Raw genomic sequence first — 19062 nt, 5'->3', positions numbered from 1 at the left:
CTTTCGACAAGTCACTCTGGTCTTCCTCAGTAGAGATGTCTCTAAAAGCCAGGTTTCAAGAACATACACGGCCTAGCTCTGCCAGTTCAGGGGTGTCTCACATCCACACATCCACATATAGAGTCACCCGGACATTTTGTTTCACTTGACACTGTAAGGATTTTACACACTGAACAAGACTATTTCTTGAGAGGGGTGAAGGAAGCCATTGACATCAGGGCCCATCACCCTTCATTGAACCACGACGGGGGCCAACATCGTCTACCACTAGTACCAGATACCTTTGACCCAGTGTTGACGTCACACTTCAAAGAAGCCACATGACAAGTTTCACTGGGTCAGTCTACTGAGGAAGACCAGAGTGACTGATCGAAAGCTCTAGGTGAGAGAATTTTTTGTGTTGGACCAAAAGTTTTAACTTCAAACATGTAACTACCAACACAGATGAACTTTCATGATAGTAAGTTCAGGAACTGTATACTACAGTCATTATACCCTACAAGACTACATGATCATAATAGTACCTGGATAAGTACACAATCATGTAACAGGTCAGAAATACTGATGGCCAACCTACCTTTGGCTTCGAACCGTACATTCAGTTTTGTATTGTACAAAAATCGTATGATCATGACGCACATGACAGGGCCCCAAAACACTACTCTATTTGAAAGTGTTCTGAGATGGCATCAATGACGTCTTGTTTCTTATTGCCTGTAAACTTGACCCCAGTCTGCTTACAGAACTCCTTCAGCACAGGCACCGTCAACTTCCCCAGCTGGAAGAAAAATGATGCTTTCTTTATTTATGATACCAAAAAGCAAACCTTACTGCAGGGATGAGACTATCTAAATTGCAAAGAATTTTCATACAAAACTACAAATTACAACTGACAAGACAGTTATATACATTGTACATGTACATCCCTCATATACGTTATAATTATTTGTACCAAGCAAACCTGACTGAAAGAGCACAACTACATTTGTACTGGTATCACTCTAATGGTTATCACCGCAGCTTCCAAAAAATTGATAGAGTAACTCGACACATTGAAAGGCCTGTTTTCTCATATACGTATGACATAAAATACCACACAGTGTATTTCACATCATGCTCGGTCCCAGCCCTCCCACAGGTTGGATTTCCCTCCAAACTTTGGGCAACCTGTGACTCACGATTGGTTGGGCTGGTAACTCAGGTGATACAGAGTACACCGTGTAGTATTCTAAGACAGTACAAGATACATAATGTATCTGACTCACCGTGCCTGCCTGTGCCATTCTCTTGATATCTGCCTCTGTGACCTGTTCAGCTGCTGTAGCTGCTGCAGTCTGAAACAGAACAATGTACAGTCATCAACAAGAATGTACAGTGTACATGTACATGCATGCAGGACACTTAACAAGTAAGCTGCCTATGTACTCTGTCTATAAATGCTCAGGCCAGAAGCTTAGCCTCTCGGTAAGGTACTGCCAGAAATTAAAATAAAGCACAGTCCCTTGTCATATCTTTTGCTGTTTTTAAGCTTAATCCTGTGTCTTTTAAGAAATAACCATCCAGCACAAATACAGGAAAATTAACATGCAAGTTTGAGCTACAACCAGACTGAGTTTAAGTACACGTATCCACACTTCTAGAATTACCGATCTGGATCTGTACCTTTCTCTGTGTAGTTGTCAGATCACACAGTCTTACACTGATCTGTGCTCTGAAATTGTAGCTTTTAAATCTCTATAATGGACCTATCACAGTTTGTTTACGAGACAGTATTATTATATAGTGTTCTAAAGAACATTCTAGAACGGTCAGTTAAAGAATAAAGATCATTTCAAAGTTTTTAAAGTAAGGTATGTTTGATTTTTACTGCGTCTAGTTTTGTTGACACAGCATTACGTACATGCCGTAATGGGTGATTTAGTTGTGATATTAGATGAAAGTAGTACTGTATAAAGGCCTTATATCGTCTAACGCTACACAAACACACACCGCGCTACGCACCCCTGTATAATATAAACGTTGATTGACCGGCATTCATTGCGGTAAACAAACTGTGACGTAATAATGGTATAGGTCCATTTTGGGTGCACTAAGGTGCACATGCACCCAGTATTTCGAACAGACTGATCTGAAGCTGTACCTTTCTCTTGGGTTTTGCCCCCGGTGTGTAGCCATCAGGAAACACCATGTCCTTAAACTCTCCGACCAGCTGACCTGCACGACGGTCAATCCTCTCCTTGTCTGGTTCTGTTTGGGAATAAACTGCAGTTGTACATGTTGTATATACAAAATGTATAGAATACAACACGGGGTATTCCGTATCGCCCGAGGTAACAGCCCGACTGCGCGTCGGATCGCCCATCCGATCCGCGGGAGGGCTGGGACCGAGGGTGATGGGGAATACACCGTGTTGTATTTTATTCATGTCATACCCACCCAAGAAAACACACCTTTCAATGCGAAATGAGCGAAAATTTGGTGTCCCTAAACCCAAAAAATGCAACAACATCAATTCCAAAGTCCGAATTTTGTATTTGAAATTCGAAAGCAGCACACGCGGTTAGGGCGAAACGCGTTCAAATCGTTCTATGGAACATTTAGAAGCCCCGGGCCATATGCGTTAAGAACCCCCGGGCCGTACCGCTAGTTATCACACGGGCTGGAACACCCATATCGAACGTAATCGCGGCCCAGGTAGGACATAAAAAAGTCTGCATCAGTGACTGAGCAGACTAGTGAAATGGGACACCAGGGAATACAAAAAGATGTAAATTGTGAAGCTTTTATATGTGAAGCTGTTACAAAGAGAAGTTACACTGGCTACACTGACACAATGTATTGATCCTTGGTTTTGTTATCCCTAACCTGTTTGCTATGTTATTCAAAGTTCATTATAATATGATGTATTGCAACATTGTATTTCCCTAATTATTTTAATGAGTAACATGATGAAATGGCAATGTACAACACACATTCTAGCCCGTGGCTGCAAAGTTCAAAGTCTGTTTTATGAAAAAAAAAAATTGATCTAGTGTCTTACAGCTTTAAAATATATTCATGACATTTTACATGTCTCTTTTAGCTGTGGACTGGAAAGCTCTACTATATGCATCATCTCATCTACATGCAACTTCCTTCATACTTGTACTTCTGGATTTCATTATTGTTAAGAACTGAAAGTGCATCTTTCCTAGTTTTCTGCTAATAAAAAAGCCCCACATTTTTGCAGGATACTGTGTTGACGGCCACTCTGTTGGAGTAAGGCAAGTCCACCGGTGTAGTCAGCCAGCTCAGGGGCGTACCCAAGGGAGTCATCAGTATAAATACCAACCCATACACGCACGTACAGACGTCTATAAATATTCCCTTTTCCCCCGCACAATCCCACAATGGAACGCCTTGCCTGGCCCGGTAATCATGGCTCACACTGTTGAGTCCTTCCGGGCCAGGCTAGAGGCCTGCCCGCCTAAGACCAAGGCCTCCCCACCCTAAAGTGCCCCAATAGGGGCTATATGGGGGTGTAGCCGGGGCTTATATAACATCTCAGAGCTCCGGCAAAGATAAAGCTGAAGATACTAACCCAGTGAGAAACTTACGTGTAAAGTCATAGACCTCCTCTGGTGCGTCCCTGTCCAGGGCCAGGGCCTCCAGGTTCCTGTAGTGTTGCTGAATCACTGACAGATACGGACAACAGAGATAACACCCCATTCAGACTGGGTTGCGAATATAGCGCTTGAATCGCGCTTGAAGTCCAATCGCAATTCAATCACGATCAATTTTTCTGAACATGAGCGCTCCAATCACGATTGAATTGTGATTATCAAATTGACCTCTGGGACGTGGATTCAATCGCGATTGGAGGAAATTTTTTTATTTATTTTATTTATTCATCTTAAGGACGTATGGGTTGTCCCTTCAGGCCCAAGGGGCTGATTTCCAAGGGAGCCCAATTACAATGACAAATAACATATAAAATACAAAAAGTAATATAACATAAATAAATTAACATAAATTAAATACAATAATAATCGATGGTCATTATGGTCATTATGGAGGTCCTTCCTGTGCAGAAGGAACACAATCGCGATTGGATGTGAGGCAACAAGTGTGAACGCATCGGGATCCAATAGCGGTTGGAGGCAATCCTGATTCAATCGCGATTGGATCCCAGATGTGCATTGTATTTGAACGGGGTGTAAGATACAACATTCAAATATACTCAAACTTAGAGAGTACATCAATGAAGGTCAAACATCGTGGAATATTACATAATCCAAAATACACTAAAACTTGTCTAGGACGACCACTCAGGACTGAGAAAAAGTGGTCTTCTAATCATATAAGACAAGTGATCCTCTTAGTAAACTATACAAAAAGCATGGCCACGTACAAGTCAAGACAAGACAGAGGTGAAGATAGGCTGTCCCCATTGACCCAAAGTGACCCAGTTGATGCCATTTTACACTGCCCAGAGACTAATGCTGTTGAAATTCTTAACAAACAGGCCAATTCCATCAAGGTTTGAAGCTAGTTATTATCAAAAAACATTTTCTGCCAAACACTTGAAAATGACGCAGTCATCATAGGCAGTATTAATTAAAATCATATATAATTTGCAAGAACTGGAGTGTAAAATACCTGGGTTTTCAAAGCTCATGGGATCGTACTTGAACTTCAGTTTGTTGATGATCTCTTTGGCCTTGTCCACTTGGTCCTGTTTTGCTGGAAACAATCATGGGAAAAAGACTGTTTCATATCCAGTGGCATAACTATCATACAAAGTCAGGTTCATAAAAAGTCAGGTTTAGAAATTTGACAACCAGGTTGTCTGGGGTGGCAAGGCAAAGTGGTCTTGTGGTCTTGACAGTCGTGGTTAGGGTTGTGGACTCAGAATCTTAAGGTTCTCAGTTTGAATCCCTGGAGGACCACACTGTTACAGTTGTATCATGCATGTATCAGAGGATTTACCTATTTTCTCACTCGACTCAGGTGTCAATGAGTACATTGTACCTAGCTTCATTCAAAAACACCCTTTCAGACAGGACATCAAGCCGTAGATCCCGTGTTTGAGGACAGCCACACCTCAATCATGTTAAAGATCTCACCACACTTATCGAAAAGAGTAGGGGACCTTCTAAGTACTAGTGTGAGTGGTTCAAACCTTACAGCCCAATTTTACGTAGCTTGTACTAAGTACTGTTACAAAACTGGTGTGTTATTCCTGAAGGCTGTTTACCAGTTATGTTAAACAAACAAACAAGACTGGGATTTGAACCTGTAACCTCAAGATCCCAAAGCTCACCTCGAGGTGTGTCCTCGAAGTTCAGTTTCCGCAAGTCATCAGCAAAAGGCAGAAAGATGACATGGAAGCCAGCAGGGGTAGACTGCATGTTGTTGTCATCAAATTCTTCCTTCTGTAAGAAAGCCAGGTTCAAAACACAGGTCAGCAAAGAAACATTATATCAGATTCCAATTTTCTTGTTACTGTATATCGTTTAAGATTCGCGGTAGCAAAATTTCGTGGTCTAAGAAAAATGGACATGTTTGCAAAACTAATATTATGTACTGTGAAAAAAATTGTGATTTACAGTATTTTATATTTATCTTAGGACTGGATATGAAGCTTTTTTTTACATCTAACTCTGAGGGATTGTACATGTAAACTTGCACAGACTTTCAAAGTCTTGTCCATGTATCATGAATAGAGAGGAGTATATACATGCAGTAAAAAATTGTTATTTCTTGTTTCGTGCAGCAAGTTGTTCCCTCCTGACATCTGCATGCTTTTCTTGCATAAGTAATGTATCTGACACACAATCATATGCATGGAACGAAAAAACGTGACAATCAACACAAAGCCAGGGGCAGAAATATCTGTTGAACTTCAGACTTTTACACAGTTTAGTACTCACCTGTGGTAGCAAGGCCACAAACTTGGGAGGAGAGTTTTTCCGTGGGATGTACCTGCAGATGGGAACGACGTCCCGGGCCAGACAGCGTTGGAGCAGCGCCGAGAACAGCCGCGTACTCCCGGAGATGACCTGGGGTCAGAGTTAGCTAAACTTAAAGTCCTTAGACCACCCCAATTTAATTTGTTGGTTCTCGGATTTTTTCAGAAAAAAATATGAAGTGAAAGACAATCCATCTTAGCCTTCTCAAGTTATCGTGTCCCATGACAGACACACACACACACACACACGAACGCCTCTGAAAACATAACCTTCTTGGCAAAGGTAATTATGCTTCAATAATGGTTTCGAAACACTTTTAGAATAATCCATACTTCCTAAATTCTGAGTGGTGCAGGTAAAAATTTGCCTGGTGCAGGTAATTTTCAATGTTACCTAGTACCCAAGTGCAGGTACGCAGAAAACAAGTATTTTGAGCCCTGTTTAGATGGTGTATTCACACACTCACGAACACCTTACCGACTCATCTGGGAACAGGAACTGTGCAGGTCTGATGTGGAAGTATGGCTTCAGACTGGTGCGGGGTTTGAATCCCATCAGCACAAGACCTGATTTAACAGACACACAGCAACGTTACAGGTCACACGTCATTTAATATTGGATCCATAGCCTAATTATTAATCTGTAGCCTAATTAATCTCTAGCCTAGTTATGGCGTCTGCAGAGGATAAAACAGTTTACAGCATTAGATTTACCAAGAACATACGTGTACATTTGTACATGTAAAATGCTACTTCACAATGCATGGCAAACACTTACCTATCACAATGACTGACCTGTAACCAGGAATAACTTTTTGCGCTAACTTTTTTAAAATCAGCAAATTTGTTAAACTAGAAAGGTAACATTTGCAAGGCAAATATAAAATGTTTACCTTTGCACATGGTCTGCCTTGTTACATGTAATTCTTACTCAAACGCATTTATCACATATATGGTCAGACAGGAGTCTAAATCCCTCCTACTATGAAATTGCAACATGATGTAACCCAACACTAGTTACCATGGCAACAGACACAATATTGGTTCGGGTCAGAGGTCACTGTTTGGAGAAGATGAAGAACACGAAAAAGAAACTGAGCAAAAACAATAATCGGTAATCATAATAAAAAAAGCAATGCCAGGTACATGCCAAATTAGAATATGATACTGTTTGAAAAAAAAATCCCACCTGGCTTGTCAAACACTTTCATTTCCACGATCTCGTCATTCTCGAATGCGATGTCCCGCCCTCCCCATGACTGCACTTTCTTCACATCGCTGGGCATCAGGAACTTTCCTGTCTCCTGCAGATGAGCAGAAAAATAAACAACAGTTCTGACCCCCTGCAGTTCCAGAACAAGCTGCTAGGGGAAACAAAACCACACCACTCAGTATTACTGGCAGAAAAAGCTATCCACCACTCAAAAATCAAGACCATAGCATGTCCAAGACAGAAGATACAGAAACCGGAAGTTCTGCTACAGTACCAAGGTCATCCACCAGGAGGCCCAAAATCGACCTTGACCTACCCAACACCTAACCACAAACCAAATATCATTACAATCCATCCAAAGGTTCAAAAGTCATGTTGGCCGCAAATGTCTGGAAACACAAGCACATGGACAAACACACACACAGACAGACACGCCAAAAACAACACCTCCATTTTTCATGGAGGTAACAACTGTGAGTGAGAAAAGACACAATAATAAAGAGCATACCATAGGAGGTGAGAAGTACATTTTTTTTTTGCAGAACATACTGCGCCTGCATGAAACCCTTAATGTATTGTGCATAGCACTTTGGCAGAACGTCTCATTTGAGGTTCTATTGTGTATTCAAGGATGACATTCCGTCTATAGTTTTCAAATGTTGTGTCAGAAAAGATAACGTCTGCTAGCTATAGAAGCAACATTTGGATACAACGTTGACCAAACATCCAACAAAAACTGTGTAAAATACAGTTTCATACAGACGCAGTACTTGAACATGCAGTTTAGTAGAGCACATAATGGACATGTGTAAAAGAGTGTTGCATGTATCTCCGGATAAAATAAGATTTATAACTAGAAAGGTAACATTTGCAAAGCAAATGCATAATGTTTACCTTCGCATATGCATGGTCTGCTCTGTCAATTCTTACTCAAATACATTCATATATAATGGTCAGACAGGAGTCAGTTTAAATCCCTCCTGCTATAAAATTGCAACATTATGTAACCCAACACCAGTTACCATGGTAACGGACGTCAACAAATCAGGTCATTGGCCAGCTCAGAGGTCATTGTTTGGAATGGAAGAAGAAACGTAGCAAAAACAAAATGTTTTCCTTCGGTAAACATAAAAAATGCCCCTCCCCCAACTCTAATATTTTACTTGGTTCATCCCTGATATCCCTGTTATGGTAAACAGCTACAGAAGAAATAATTACAAGATAAGAATTAATCTGCAGTTACTCACAGAGTCCACAGTCTTGGTGATGGTTCGGACCTCCTGATTGGTCCTGGCGTCCAGCTTTACTTTCTTTCCCTTGTAGGTTTCTCGGACCTGCGTGTAGCTGTAGGAGAGTTAAACAGAAACACAAAAAGGCTCTTAGTACTTCTGCCCATAACCTTAGATAACCTTAGAGTTACTTAGGCGTAGCATTTTAGCATGTTTGGTTAACGGCCAGTCTCTCTACATATTTATACATTGTACAATATGCATGTACATGTAGGTCAGATTTAACATCTGTGTCCATAATATCACCAGGGTCCATAATATTGCCACCTTGAGAAATAGTGTGCTTAAAGATATTTTTACTGCAACATACATATATACCCTAGGTATGTACATTTGATGTGTGAAGGAGTGCATACCAAAAGTATGATGCAGTAAAAATATATTTAAGCACACTGTTTCTCAAGGTGGCGATATTATGGACCCTGGTGATATTATGGACACAGATGTTACTATTTGTAGGTCCCTCTAGATCATTTGCATGTGATTCATCTTGGGTTGACCTCTTCGTCTTTTTTTTTCCCTGTGGGCCCCAGTTTAAGACTTGCATGCTTATACCTACATTGTAGTCTGACTGATGGAAATCTTCAATGGCAATGGTTTTTGAACAGTTTTAGCAAGGTCCACACTCCCTAAATTGCTGCAGGTAAAATTTGTCTGATGCAGTAATTTTTAATGTTAAGTATTTCGTGCCTGAGTGCAAGATATATCTAATTTTGTACTCTAAATCTGAAGTATAAACACATTGTACAATCCGTCATACATTCCCACTCCAAACTCCAGACCTTCCCCCAGACTGAGAGGGACTCGTGCTAATGTCCTCTTCTTGTGCTCCTTGTAACGGACCCTACACACACACAAAACAAGCAAAAAGTAGTCAGTCAAAATTACACTCTGATAACCTTACTGATTTTGTACTCTAAATCTAAGGAATATGAAGACATTGAACACAATGAACCCTATACATGTACATGCACAAAAAAGGGAGAAGTCATTAAAGATTAACCTCATAACATTATTGCATGAACACAAAAGCACTGATGATCTTCAAACTTTGCTGACAAAAAAAGGTATCAAGAAAATGAAGATAACAGAGGTTGTACAATACAGTGTTTAAAATCTTCTTACTGAACTATAATATGCAAACGTGCTTCAGGATAGAGACTCCAATCTGGTAGAATCAGTGATTCTACTGGTAAGAGATTGTCATCAGAGTGTCTGGATCTATCGACAGAAACTCCGATCAGAGTGTCTGTCAGTTAAAAGATCCCGATCAGAGTATCTTCTGGTACACTAATTGTGATTTTAATTTTGTAATTGTGTTCAGTATCATACATTGTACAGCATCAAAAGAATCATCAATTCTACAAACAGATATTAAGCAGATTAAAGATTCTGTTGACAGAGACTGTGATCAGAATCCCTGCAAGAACATTTGTAACTTTTGATTCTATGAGATCAGCGTCTCTACCCTGACATGTACAATGTATAATAAAAATTCTTTATTGACTCAATAAGAAGTACACAGGGACTTTTGTATGGTCCTCTACAACTTATTATCTAACAAAGCTAAATACATGTACATTTGTACATAACGTCATCCTACATACAGAATATACAGTATGTCTGCGGCTAATTATGTGTAGAATATATATCAGTGGCAAGAGTAAAGGTTTAAGTATTCTCTAACATGTACACAGGATACATGCCTTTCCAGGAGTTCCTCAAATTTGGCAGCAGGATCAGGGAGACAGGTGACGTCCTCATCCTCTGGGATGACTATAATGTCCTGATAGTGGGAAAAACAACAGGCATAGAATTAGATTCTTTAATTATATCATAGCTGCACTGCAGTAACGTTTGATAATGGTGTTCTGGCCCGTGTGATAACTACCACATAGGGCTCTAACAGTTATCATACATGCTGCCAACAGGCTGCCCCAGTGATATGGAATACATACACCATGTACAAAATGTACATGAAGCTATACAGTGAAAAGTTGTACATATACATGTAGAATACAACACAGGGTATTCTGTATTGCCTGAGGTACCAGCCTGACCGCAGGTCGGATCGCCCGAAGGCCGGAGGGTGATCCGATCCGCGGGAGGGCTGGGACCGAGGGTTACACCGTGTTGTATTTTATTTATGTCATACCCACCCAAGAAAAACAGCCTTTCAATGCGAAATGAGCAAAAATTTGGTGTTCCTAAACCCAAAAAAGCAACAACATCAATTCAAATGTCCGACTTTTGTATTTGAATCTTTGAAAGCGGTGCACGCGGTTATGGCGAAACGCGTTCAAATCGTTCTATGAAACATTAGAAAGCCGAACGTAATCGCGGCCCAGGTATGACATAAAGTCTAATATGATGACAATGCTTATACATGTAGATCTACATGTACCTGGTAAAACTTGGTGATATCGAAGGGTTCTCCCCCAGGTTTGTTCATGTGGAGAAGCTCAGTGTTGATTCCTAGTCCCTCCAAGTCCTTGGCTTTGGTCTTGGCCTGACGCTAAAAGCACCATAAATACAACATCTTACTGTATCTTTTAAAGCCTGTACAAGGACTGTGAGTAAAAGGATGTGAAAAAGTTGCACTGTATGGTATCTGAAATCTGTTAATCATTTACAGAAGAAGTAACTATTTTTTATAGACTTCAGTGATATCTATACAACTTTTCTCACTGCTTAATTATTGGATCAATCCGCCAATGACGTCACTACACCCCATATAAGGGGCTGATAGCCCATTCACATTGCGCATTTACTGGAAACATCCGCCCTCCGGGGAGTGCGGTGGAGATGGGTCCCTGAAGCAGTGGGCGGGAAGAAGGTCGAAGCCAGCTTGAACACAGCAGGCATTTTTGATTCCCCCCCACACCCCACCCTGATAATAATAAGTGGATATGAAGGGACTTGTTTTCATCGCGCGACTCCGGCACTGCTCCATAACTCATTAAGGATGATCCAGTGATTACGCAGTGTGAATAGTATACTAGTCTTATACAATACAGTTTAACAAAGTCAAACTTGCATGAGGACACTTTTATTTTCAATGTCAATGTTAGAAAACCAATTATACAACATTTCTTTACTCAGGAATTGGTTCAAGTACATTTGTAAGACAAAGTTGAACTAGAAAAGTTTGATCAGCTCCAGAAATTAATCATTTTATGTCCCTTGCAGGGGTCCACCCCCAAAAAAAGTCTAGGGTCAGATTTTTCTAGGTTCGGTCGGGAAACAGGAAAAACAACATTTTTTTTTCTAGGCCTTACCTGAAGATTGATGTTCCCAGCATGTGGATCATCGTTGTTTGTGAAGAGAAGGAGCCTCTTGTGACCAAGTTTCTGTGTGCTGGGTGAACAAACACTTATCAAAACAATAGCCAATAATTACTCTATCTTATTAATGTTTTTTACTTCATCAGTATAGCCCATCTTTGAAAACTTTCTGAAAAAAAAAGTACTGTGGTAACTGAATACCCTGCTGAATACTACTGTTTAGAAGATTATGAAGTGAATGTTAAATATCTTTTTTTACAGATAAAAAGTTGGACTTAGTAGTTACAAAAAAAAATAAAATACAGTATCAAAATATAGGTACTTCAGATGTCCACCTGCATATGACCTGTACTGGTCAATGTACTGCCCGATTTATATAATACATGTACATGTAGGTGTATATCTATTTCCAGCATAGAGTGTTACCACCACCTACGAAGTATGAAAAAGCACGGCAATGGTTAGTTAGATCCAAACCTTATAAGTTCTGTTATCTTGAAAGTTCATCTGTGTTGGTACATTATGCAGCAAGTTTATACTTTAATTTCCAACACAAGAAATACATGTAGGACTCACCCAAATTTTTGACTGTACAACTCCAGTCTTTGTCAAGACTAGTACTGGAGTTGTACAGACGAGGGATTAAAGAGGCAATCTACATCAGGGCATTACAACCATCCCTCAACAGAGACGGGGGGCACCACAGACTTTCTGCAACCTATGATCCATTGCTCACTGAGTCACGTGTGTTATCTGCGTGACGTCACGGAAGCTGTGGATTGCTCATTCCTTGCCAAAGACTGGAGTTGTACAGTCGAAAATTTGGGTGAGTCCAATTTGTTGTGTTGGAAATTACAGTTTAAACTTGCTGCATAACTTCTGAGTTCTGTGTGGTGCAGGTAAAAATTTGTCTGGTGCAGGTACATTTGTAATTTTCAATGTTGACTCCACAAGTGCTAGTATGAAGAAAAAAATTATTTCAAGCCCTGACTTACCATGTAGAGAACATGTTGGAACAGTTCCACAGAACCTCACTCATGGAGAAATCTGTGCCATGTCCAAACTCCTCCTCAAACCTCTCAACTCCATCCTCTGCAAAATGAGAAACTTTTGTGAGGCCTAAGAAAAAAAATGTATTTCCTGTTTCCCGAACAACCCTAGAAAAAACTGCCCACCCTAAGCCATTTTTAGTGGACCCCTGCAAGGGACATACATTTTTCAAGCTGATCAACCTTTTCTAGCTCCATGATCTGACACCTGAGTGATGAAACATTGTAACATCCGTGTCCATAATATCACCAGGGTCCATAATATCGCCACCTTGAGAAATAGTGTGCTTCAGATATTTTTACTGCAACATACTTTTGGTATGCACTCCTGCCCACCTCAAATGTACATACCTAGGGTACGTATGTTGCAGTAAAAATATCTTAAAGCACACTATTTCTCAAGGTGGCGATATTATGGACCCTGGTGATATTATGGACACGGATGTTACACTCGGTTTTCCAACATTGAGTGATCATGACATTGAAAATATACATGTAAGTGTTATCATGCAAGTTTTACTTTCAAAATTGTTAACCTGCATTGTACAAGCTGGACCACTAGAGAAGAGACCGCCGAAGTCTAAAAAAAGGAGAGAAAAAAGATTTTCTTACATACCAACCCTAATTTTTTCAGGGCTGAAACACATTTCCCAAGGCCTAAGCAAACCAAGCACATTCAATGATAACAAACTGGACTATAGAAGTTTTGGCATTCAAGATTTCTATGGCCCTTTTAACCAACCATTCATGTTTTATAAATGTGAGTGCAGGCAAATGTGAGTGAAGGAAAAGAAAGTAGACTGAGTTTAATTATAATTTGTTGGAATTCCATTTTGGACAGTCAGTAACTTTAAACAGTATTATCATATAGCCGGGTGGCGTAGACCAATCAGAGGCCTCCGTTACCCGTGCTTTATTCTCCGATAAACCATGGCTCAGCCGTGCGTTATTCTCCATAAACCATGGGTGAAACCATAATGATATAGGGGTACACAGCTCTTTCTGTTAATATTCATAGCAGTTTCCTGGTCAGACAAAATTATGTTTTTTTTAAGCTTCATATAAACTAAAATGTGTGTGAGTATGAAATGTATATGTAAATAGATAGAATTTGAACGGGAGAGCAAAAACCATACTTATTTTGACACCCCTACAAAAAGTGGTATCGCCCACATCACCTGACTGAATCAGACCAGGCAGGGTTGGACAAGTCCCATTGCCCACTTGCCCAGGGCAAGTAAAAGCACTGTTCGGGCAAGTAAATATCCCCCAGTACTTGCCCGATTGGGCAAGTACATTTTTTGGATGCAAAGTTTTATCCCCAGCAGTATTTTAACCAAGTTTTAAACAATTTTGATAAATAAAGCATCCAACATTATAAACTCTTTCTGCTAGTAAAATGCATAGAAATGTGTCGTATTTTGGGCAAGTAAAAAGTTGGTTCGGGCAAGTGGAAATGACCATGTACTTGCCCGATAAGGCAAGTGGATTTTTGAAAACTTGTCCAACCCTGCCAGGGATCAGACGATTTATTTTTTTGGTCCGCCATCTTGCCTTCTTGTGTCATGGAGAGTTTGCCTAATTTCTACATGGAAGAGATAACAGACGCGGATTTAGATGAGATATTTGGACCCATGGAGGTCGAGGAACAGACGCTGGAAGCTACACCGGAGACAGAGGTCAGCAGGGTGCGTTTCGCGTGTCTGAACGAACAACAACTTGGCGAGATAGAGGAGGGGCGAGTTGAAAAAACTACTGAAAGGGCAACCAAGTGGGGAGTGAAGCTTTTGAAAGGTGGGTGTGTTCTTTTTTCAAGTGATTAGCAGGAATAGAATTACATTTGTTTTGCTAATGTTATTGTTACTGTAATATCGACAGGCTAATATCGAATGGTTTTACGATATGCAGTCTACATGTATGTCTCAGTTGTCGCATGTTTTTAGCGGTTATGTGAACTTTAACGTACCATGTTACTTCCACTTTAACTTAAAGTTTAAGAAACAAAACAGCATGATTGTTTGTTGCCATGCTGTTCAGAGAATCTTGTAAAATGATCTGTTGCCAGTTGCAATGCTGCAAAAGAAACAATTCTAAAGTGTAAAGTTGTAAACTATATTTATTGTAAAATGATCTCCATATTTATTTTAAAGTACAAACCATGATTATAATATTTTGGAATGTATTGTTATGTAAATATTAAAGGTTTAATGTTTTGAACAGGAATTGTGTTGATTCATTGTGTCAGTTTGGATAGGCTATATGATAATAACGTTAATGCACCGCCTTTTCCTCGGTGTATATGGTGTCATAAATGCATGGTCAGCTGCTATAACCACCTCATAAACCACCTCGTTCGCTTCGCTCACTCGGTGGTTTATTCGGTGGTTATAGCAGCTGACCATGCATTTATGACACCATATACACCTCGGGGCGGTGCATTAACCCTTTAATAGTATACAGTGGCCACTACACTACTACATGTACATCGGTGAAAATATTGACTTAGAGGCTAAATACAACAAGCACATTAATAACACCAGGTACTGAAAAGCAAATTTTCACCTTCAAAAATCTCTTCCAGCTCGAGAATCATCTGAGCACCAGGAACTTCCAGGTCCTGAGGAGGTTGGATAATTGTACAGAGACATAACATTGTACATGTTGGATGATAACTTTCATGTATAGATATACTGTACATGTACACTGGAACTGTTACTGCAGCAGTGTACGTACATTTATATCATACCCGGACCGCGATAACGTTCGATAACAGGTTCCGGACCAGGCCGTACTTTACGGTACGGCCTGGTCCGGAACCCGTTAATGAACGCTTCCATAAAACAATTCGAACGCGTTTCGCCCTACCCGCTTGTGCCCATTTCGAAAATTCGAATACAGAATCCGGACGTTGGAATAGATGTTGTTGCATTTTAGGGTTTAGTGGCTACAACTTTTGGCTCATCTTGCATTGAAAGGCGCATTTTCTTGGGTGGGTATGACATAAATAAAATACAACACAGTGTATTCCGCATCGCCCTCGGTCCCGGCCCTCCCGCGAGTCGGATCGATACCTCGGGCAATACGGAATACCCCGTGTTGTATTCTATATGATTGTATATCATGTATTTGGTTGACCAGCAACTTTTGTGAGAGCACAGATATAGACAATTTGCATTTCCTTATTTCTAAATCATGAGCTTCCTGTTCAAAAAGAAATCTTTCAAACACATACATTTTGTACAAAATGCATTTATGCATTTACCAACACATGAGAACATGTTGTCCTCAAAAATGATATCACTATTTACATGGTGTATTATCTGATGATTCAGACTGAAGACAAACCTGGAATATGTAGACATGCTTGAAGTCACTCTGGTTTTTGTGTTTGTTCTGCAAAAGTAGAGAGAAAGTTTAAATGAACAGTTAAAGTGTACATTTTTGCATCCTTACAACCTAAATTGCAATACCGTTTAGGCCACACCAAGTAAATTTTATGGATGACGTCCGCGCGCGCATTGATTTTGGCCTGTTCCTAGAAAAAAAACAAGAAATTCTGCTTCCTGTAACTATTACCAAAGAGTCACGACAGTGCCACAAATAGGTTTGTACGGACCAAAGCTTATGAAGCATCAAGCAAGGAAATCATTACTTCCTTTAGGAATTCATGATTTAGGAATTCAGTTTGGTACATGCTGCCACATTTGAAGAAACTTGCTAACTGCTCCATCTATCTCCCCAAAGCACAAGACGACAACTGCTGTTCCACCTGATTTATTGCTGTTTTGATGATGAGTAAAAGACTTCTTGCTTGTTACACTGTGTCACCTCATTCAATTTGTGTCCTAACGTTTGTCGTCTCTTAGTATATTTCTAATCTAGGCATCTTGTTTTTTAGGGCCCTTCTTGTTTTCTTTTCGCCCTCTCGCATTAGATTTAGGGTCTCCAAAGGACGTCATCCATAAAATTTACTTGGTGTGGCCTTATAATGAGAATTGGACATGGACTTCATGTGACAAATCAATAAAAAAAATAATAAAAAAACTCACTGTAGCAAAAAAGACGACTCCGACCAGGTCCCTGTCATTGGAGATGATCTTGTTCCTCATGGCACTGTGAACACACTGGGAAGACAAAAAACAGAATGTTACTTTTAGCAAATTTACATTTATGAAATGTGACAAATGCACATACATGTACAGTATATATAGTCAATGACATGTAAGGCTTTTGAATTTTGGTATTCCTATAATCCTACATTTGCTATCTCTATTTGTTGCATCTACATGTATGGCATCCAGCTAATAAGATACACAAGATAACAGTTACAATTTATCATATACCAAGCAACAGTTACTGATACTCAATCAATCCTGAAGCAACTTGAGTAACTGTTCTTGCTGGTTTTAGGAAATTAAATTAGATATGTATCATACAATGTAAGCTCCATGTATGTTTATACATCTACAACTGCCTTAAGAAGTGAAGAGTTGAACCTGTAAAGAGCTATTTGTTCTGAATGCTTATCTCTAACTGTGTTTAACTTTATAATGTGGCTGAGATACATGTACAACATTGCCCTTACCTTGACACATTTGTGGAAGGCAGAGCCCTCCTCTCCTTCTTCTTCTTGGAACATGGAAGCTGAACAGTCGATCAGGAAGATCAGACTGTCTCTCAGACTGGACCACCGAGGCTGGGGGAGAGATGTAATTGTCAACAACTCAACATAAAGATCTCCTGGTCAGTGTGGCCGCCTATGGGGTGGTCAGTTAGATAATTTTCACCACTGACACAAGCAGTCTTGTTCTCCCATGATCATACCTAGTACTAGTATGCATCATACTAGTACTCATCATTCTGCCATATTAGCTGATACTAGACCTCTGACTCTGTATGGGTGACTACTAGTAGAGGTGAATCACCTACATACAGACAGTAGGACTATTGGACCATTGCACACCGGGGCATGCACCTACTTTTCTGAAAGTTGTGGTGGAATCTCAAACACGGGACCTCCATTTACTTCCTATCTGAGGGACGTCCCTAACCAGAGTTATGCAAGTACTAGTACTCATTTTCACCTAAGTGAAGTGGGGAAAGTTGTACAAAGTGTCTTAGTGAAGTTAAAATTGGAGCTGTGCCAGCACATTGTGCAAAGTTAACGTGATGATACCTGTGCATCCTCCTGCTCCCCCTCCTCTTCCTCCTCCCCCCACGCTCGCTCGTATGACCACTGGGGGGCTGCTGCCATGGTAACAGTCTGTCGGAGGGGGTACAAATGTAGGGGGGTGGAACAGTGTTAAGTACACATTAATGTAATCTACATGACACAGATATAAAAATGACTCTTAAATATTATGTACACGATTTCACTTTACATATAATGCAATAATAATAAAATTCATTTAATTTCCATCGGCGTAAACAATTTTGATATTCGAATACAATATGTAGTAACATATATATATGTATGTATAGGCATTTCTATTTTTGTATTTAAATATCAAAATTGTCTATGTTTATATCATATCAAATACATGTAACGTTACATCTCAAAGGAAACAAAAAGGTGGTTAATTTTTTTCTGTAACAAGTTAGTCAACAAAATATACATTATGAAGTAGGCGTGACGGTTTGGCTGTCATATTTTGAGGTGCAAAACTATACTCTCGTTTCTTTATTTTGACTGGCTGCCCATTTGCCACGATGTCACTCTTTCTTGCATGTTTTGCTTCCAAGCACAACGTTTTAACATTTTAGTAGTGCACACAAAAATATGAAACGTTCCATGATATATGAGTTACGCCCCCCTCCCTCCTTGATAAAAGACAGCTCGTCAAATCGACAATATAGCTGTACAGCTAAGCTAGTACCGACTTTCTGACTGGTTGTTCCTTACCTTCAACTGCTAAAAACCTTAGTAATGTAGATAATTCAGATCTAAGACTGTGCGAGGTACAGATCTGTGCCTTGATCAGTTGTTGTATGAAGTCATGCCCAGGCCAGAACCGCGCCAAATGTGTTTATACCGGAAGTGACATCACGGAATGGTCCACTCTTTCAATAGGGGACGCCAGGGCAGTGTTCTTCTCTCCCTGCAAAGTAACGTTAGATTTTGTTTTTGAGACGCCACATTCTGTATAACTTAAGGTTAGATTTTTTTTTTGCAATAAACGAGATGAAATTTAGCTAGAAATTATGCCTCCCCCTCTTCATATTTGCCATGCGGCCGACGTGGATGGCAGATAAATATATTAAGGAATTAAGAGCTGAG

General features: G+C 40.0%; 1 protein-coding gene across 1 annotated transcript; it reads right to left on the bottom strand.

Moving 5' to 3' along the window:
- Positions 1-416: 416 nt before the first annotated feature.
- Positions 417-18821, bottom strand: LOC109470304 (X-ray repair cross-complementing protein 5-like). The gene is made up of 21 exons (XM_019769219.1): positions 18688-18821; positions 17962-18048; positions 17371-17481; positions 16835-16909; positions 16131-16178; positions 15348-15402; positions 12732-12828; positions 11731-11809; positions 10857-10967; positions 10159-10238; positions 9213-9296; positions 8411-8507; positions 7140-7254; positions 6429-6517; positions 5913-6041; positions 5303-5414; positions 4639-4722; positions 3597-3674; positions 2141-2247; positions 1266-1334; positions 417-778 (listed from the first exon to the last, which is right to left on the bottom strand). The coding sequence occupies exons 2-21, from the start codon at positions 18037-18039 to the stop codon at positions 659-661; spliced, it is 1818 nt and encodes a 605-aa protein (XP_019624778.1). The 5' UTR covers positions 18040-18048; positions 18688-18821; the 3' UTR covers positions 417-658.
- Positions 18822-19062: the final 241 nt, after the last annotated feature.

Source organism: Branchiostoma belcheri, unplaced genomic scaffold (assembly GCF_001625305.1).
Source record: "Branchiostoma belcheri isolate BF01 breed outbred unplaced genomic scaffold, Haploidv18h27 scaffold22, whole genome shotgun sequence".
Taxonomy (NCBI): domain Eukaryota; kingdom Metazoa; phylum Chordata; class Leptocardii; order Amphioxiformes; family Branchiostomatidae; genus Branchiostoma; species Branchiostoma belcheri.
This window is presented reverse-complemented; position numbering and strand designations above follow the sequence as displayed.

What these genes read in the sequence shown, in the direction of transcription:
- LOC109470304 (XM_019769219.1), bottom strand. Translation starts at nt 18,039, where the DNA reads ATGGCAGCAGCCCCCCAGTGGTCATACGAGCGAGCGTGGGGGGAGGAG. An exon ending in GCTGGAAGAGATTTTTGAAG is followed by an intron (nt 12,829 to 15,347) that starts GTGAAAATTTGC and finishes CTCATTTTGCAG; the next exon opens with AGGATGGAGTTGAGAGGTTT. An exon ending in TCCTGTTCCCAGATGAGTCG is followed by an intron (nt 6,042 to 6,428) that starts GTAAGGTGTTCG and finishes CTCTGACCCCAG; the next exon opens with GTCATCTCCGGGAGTACGCG.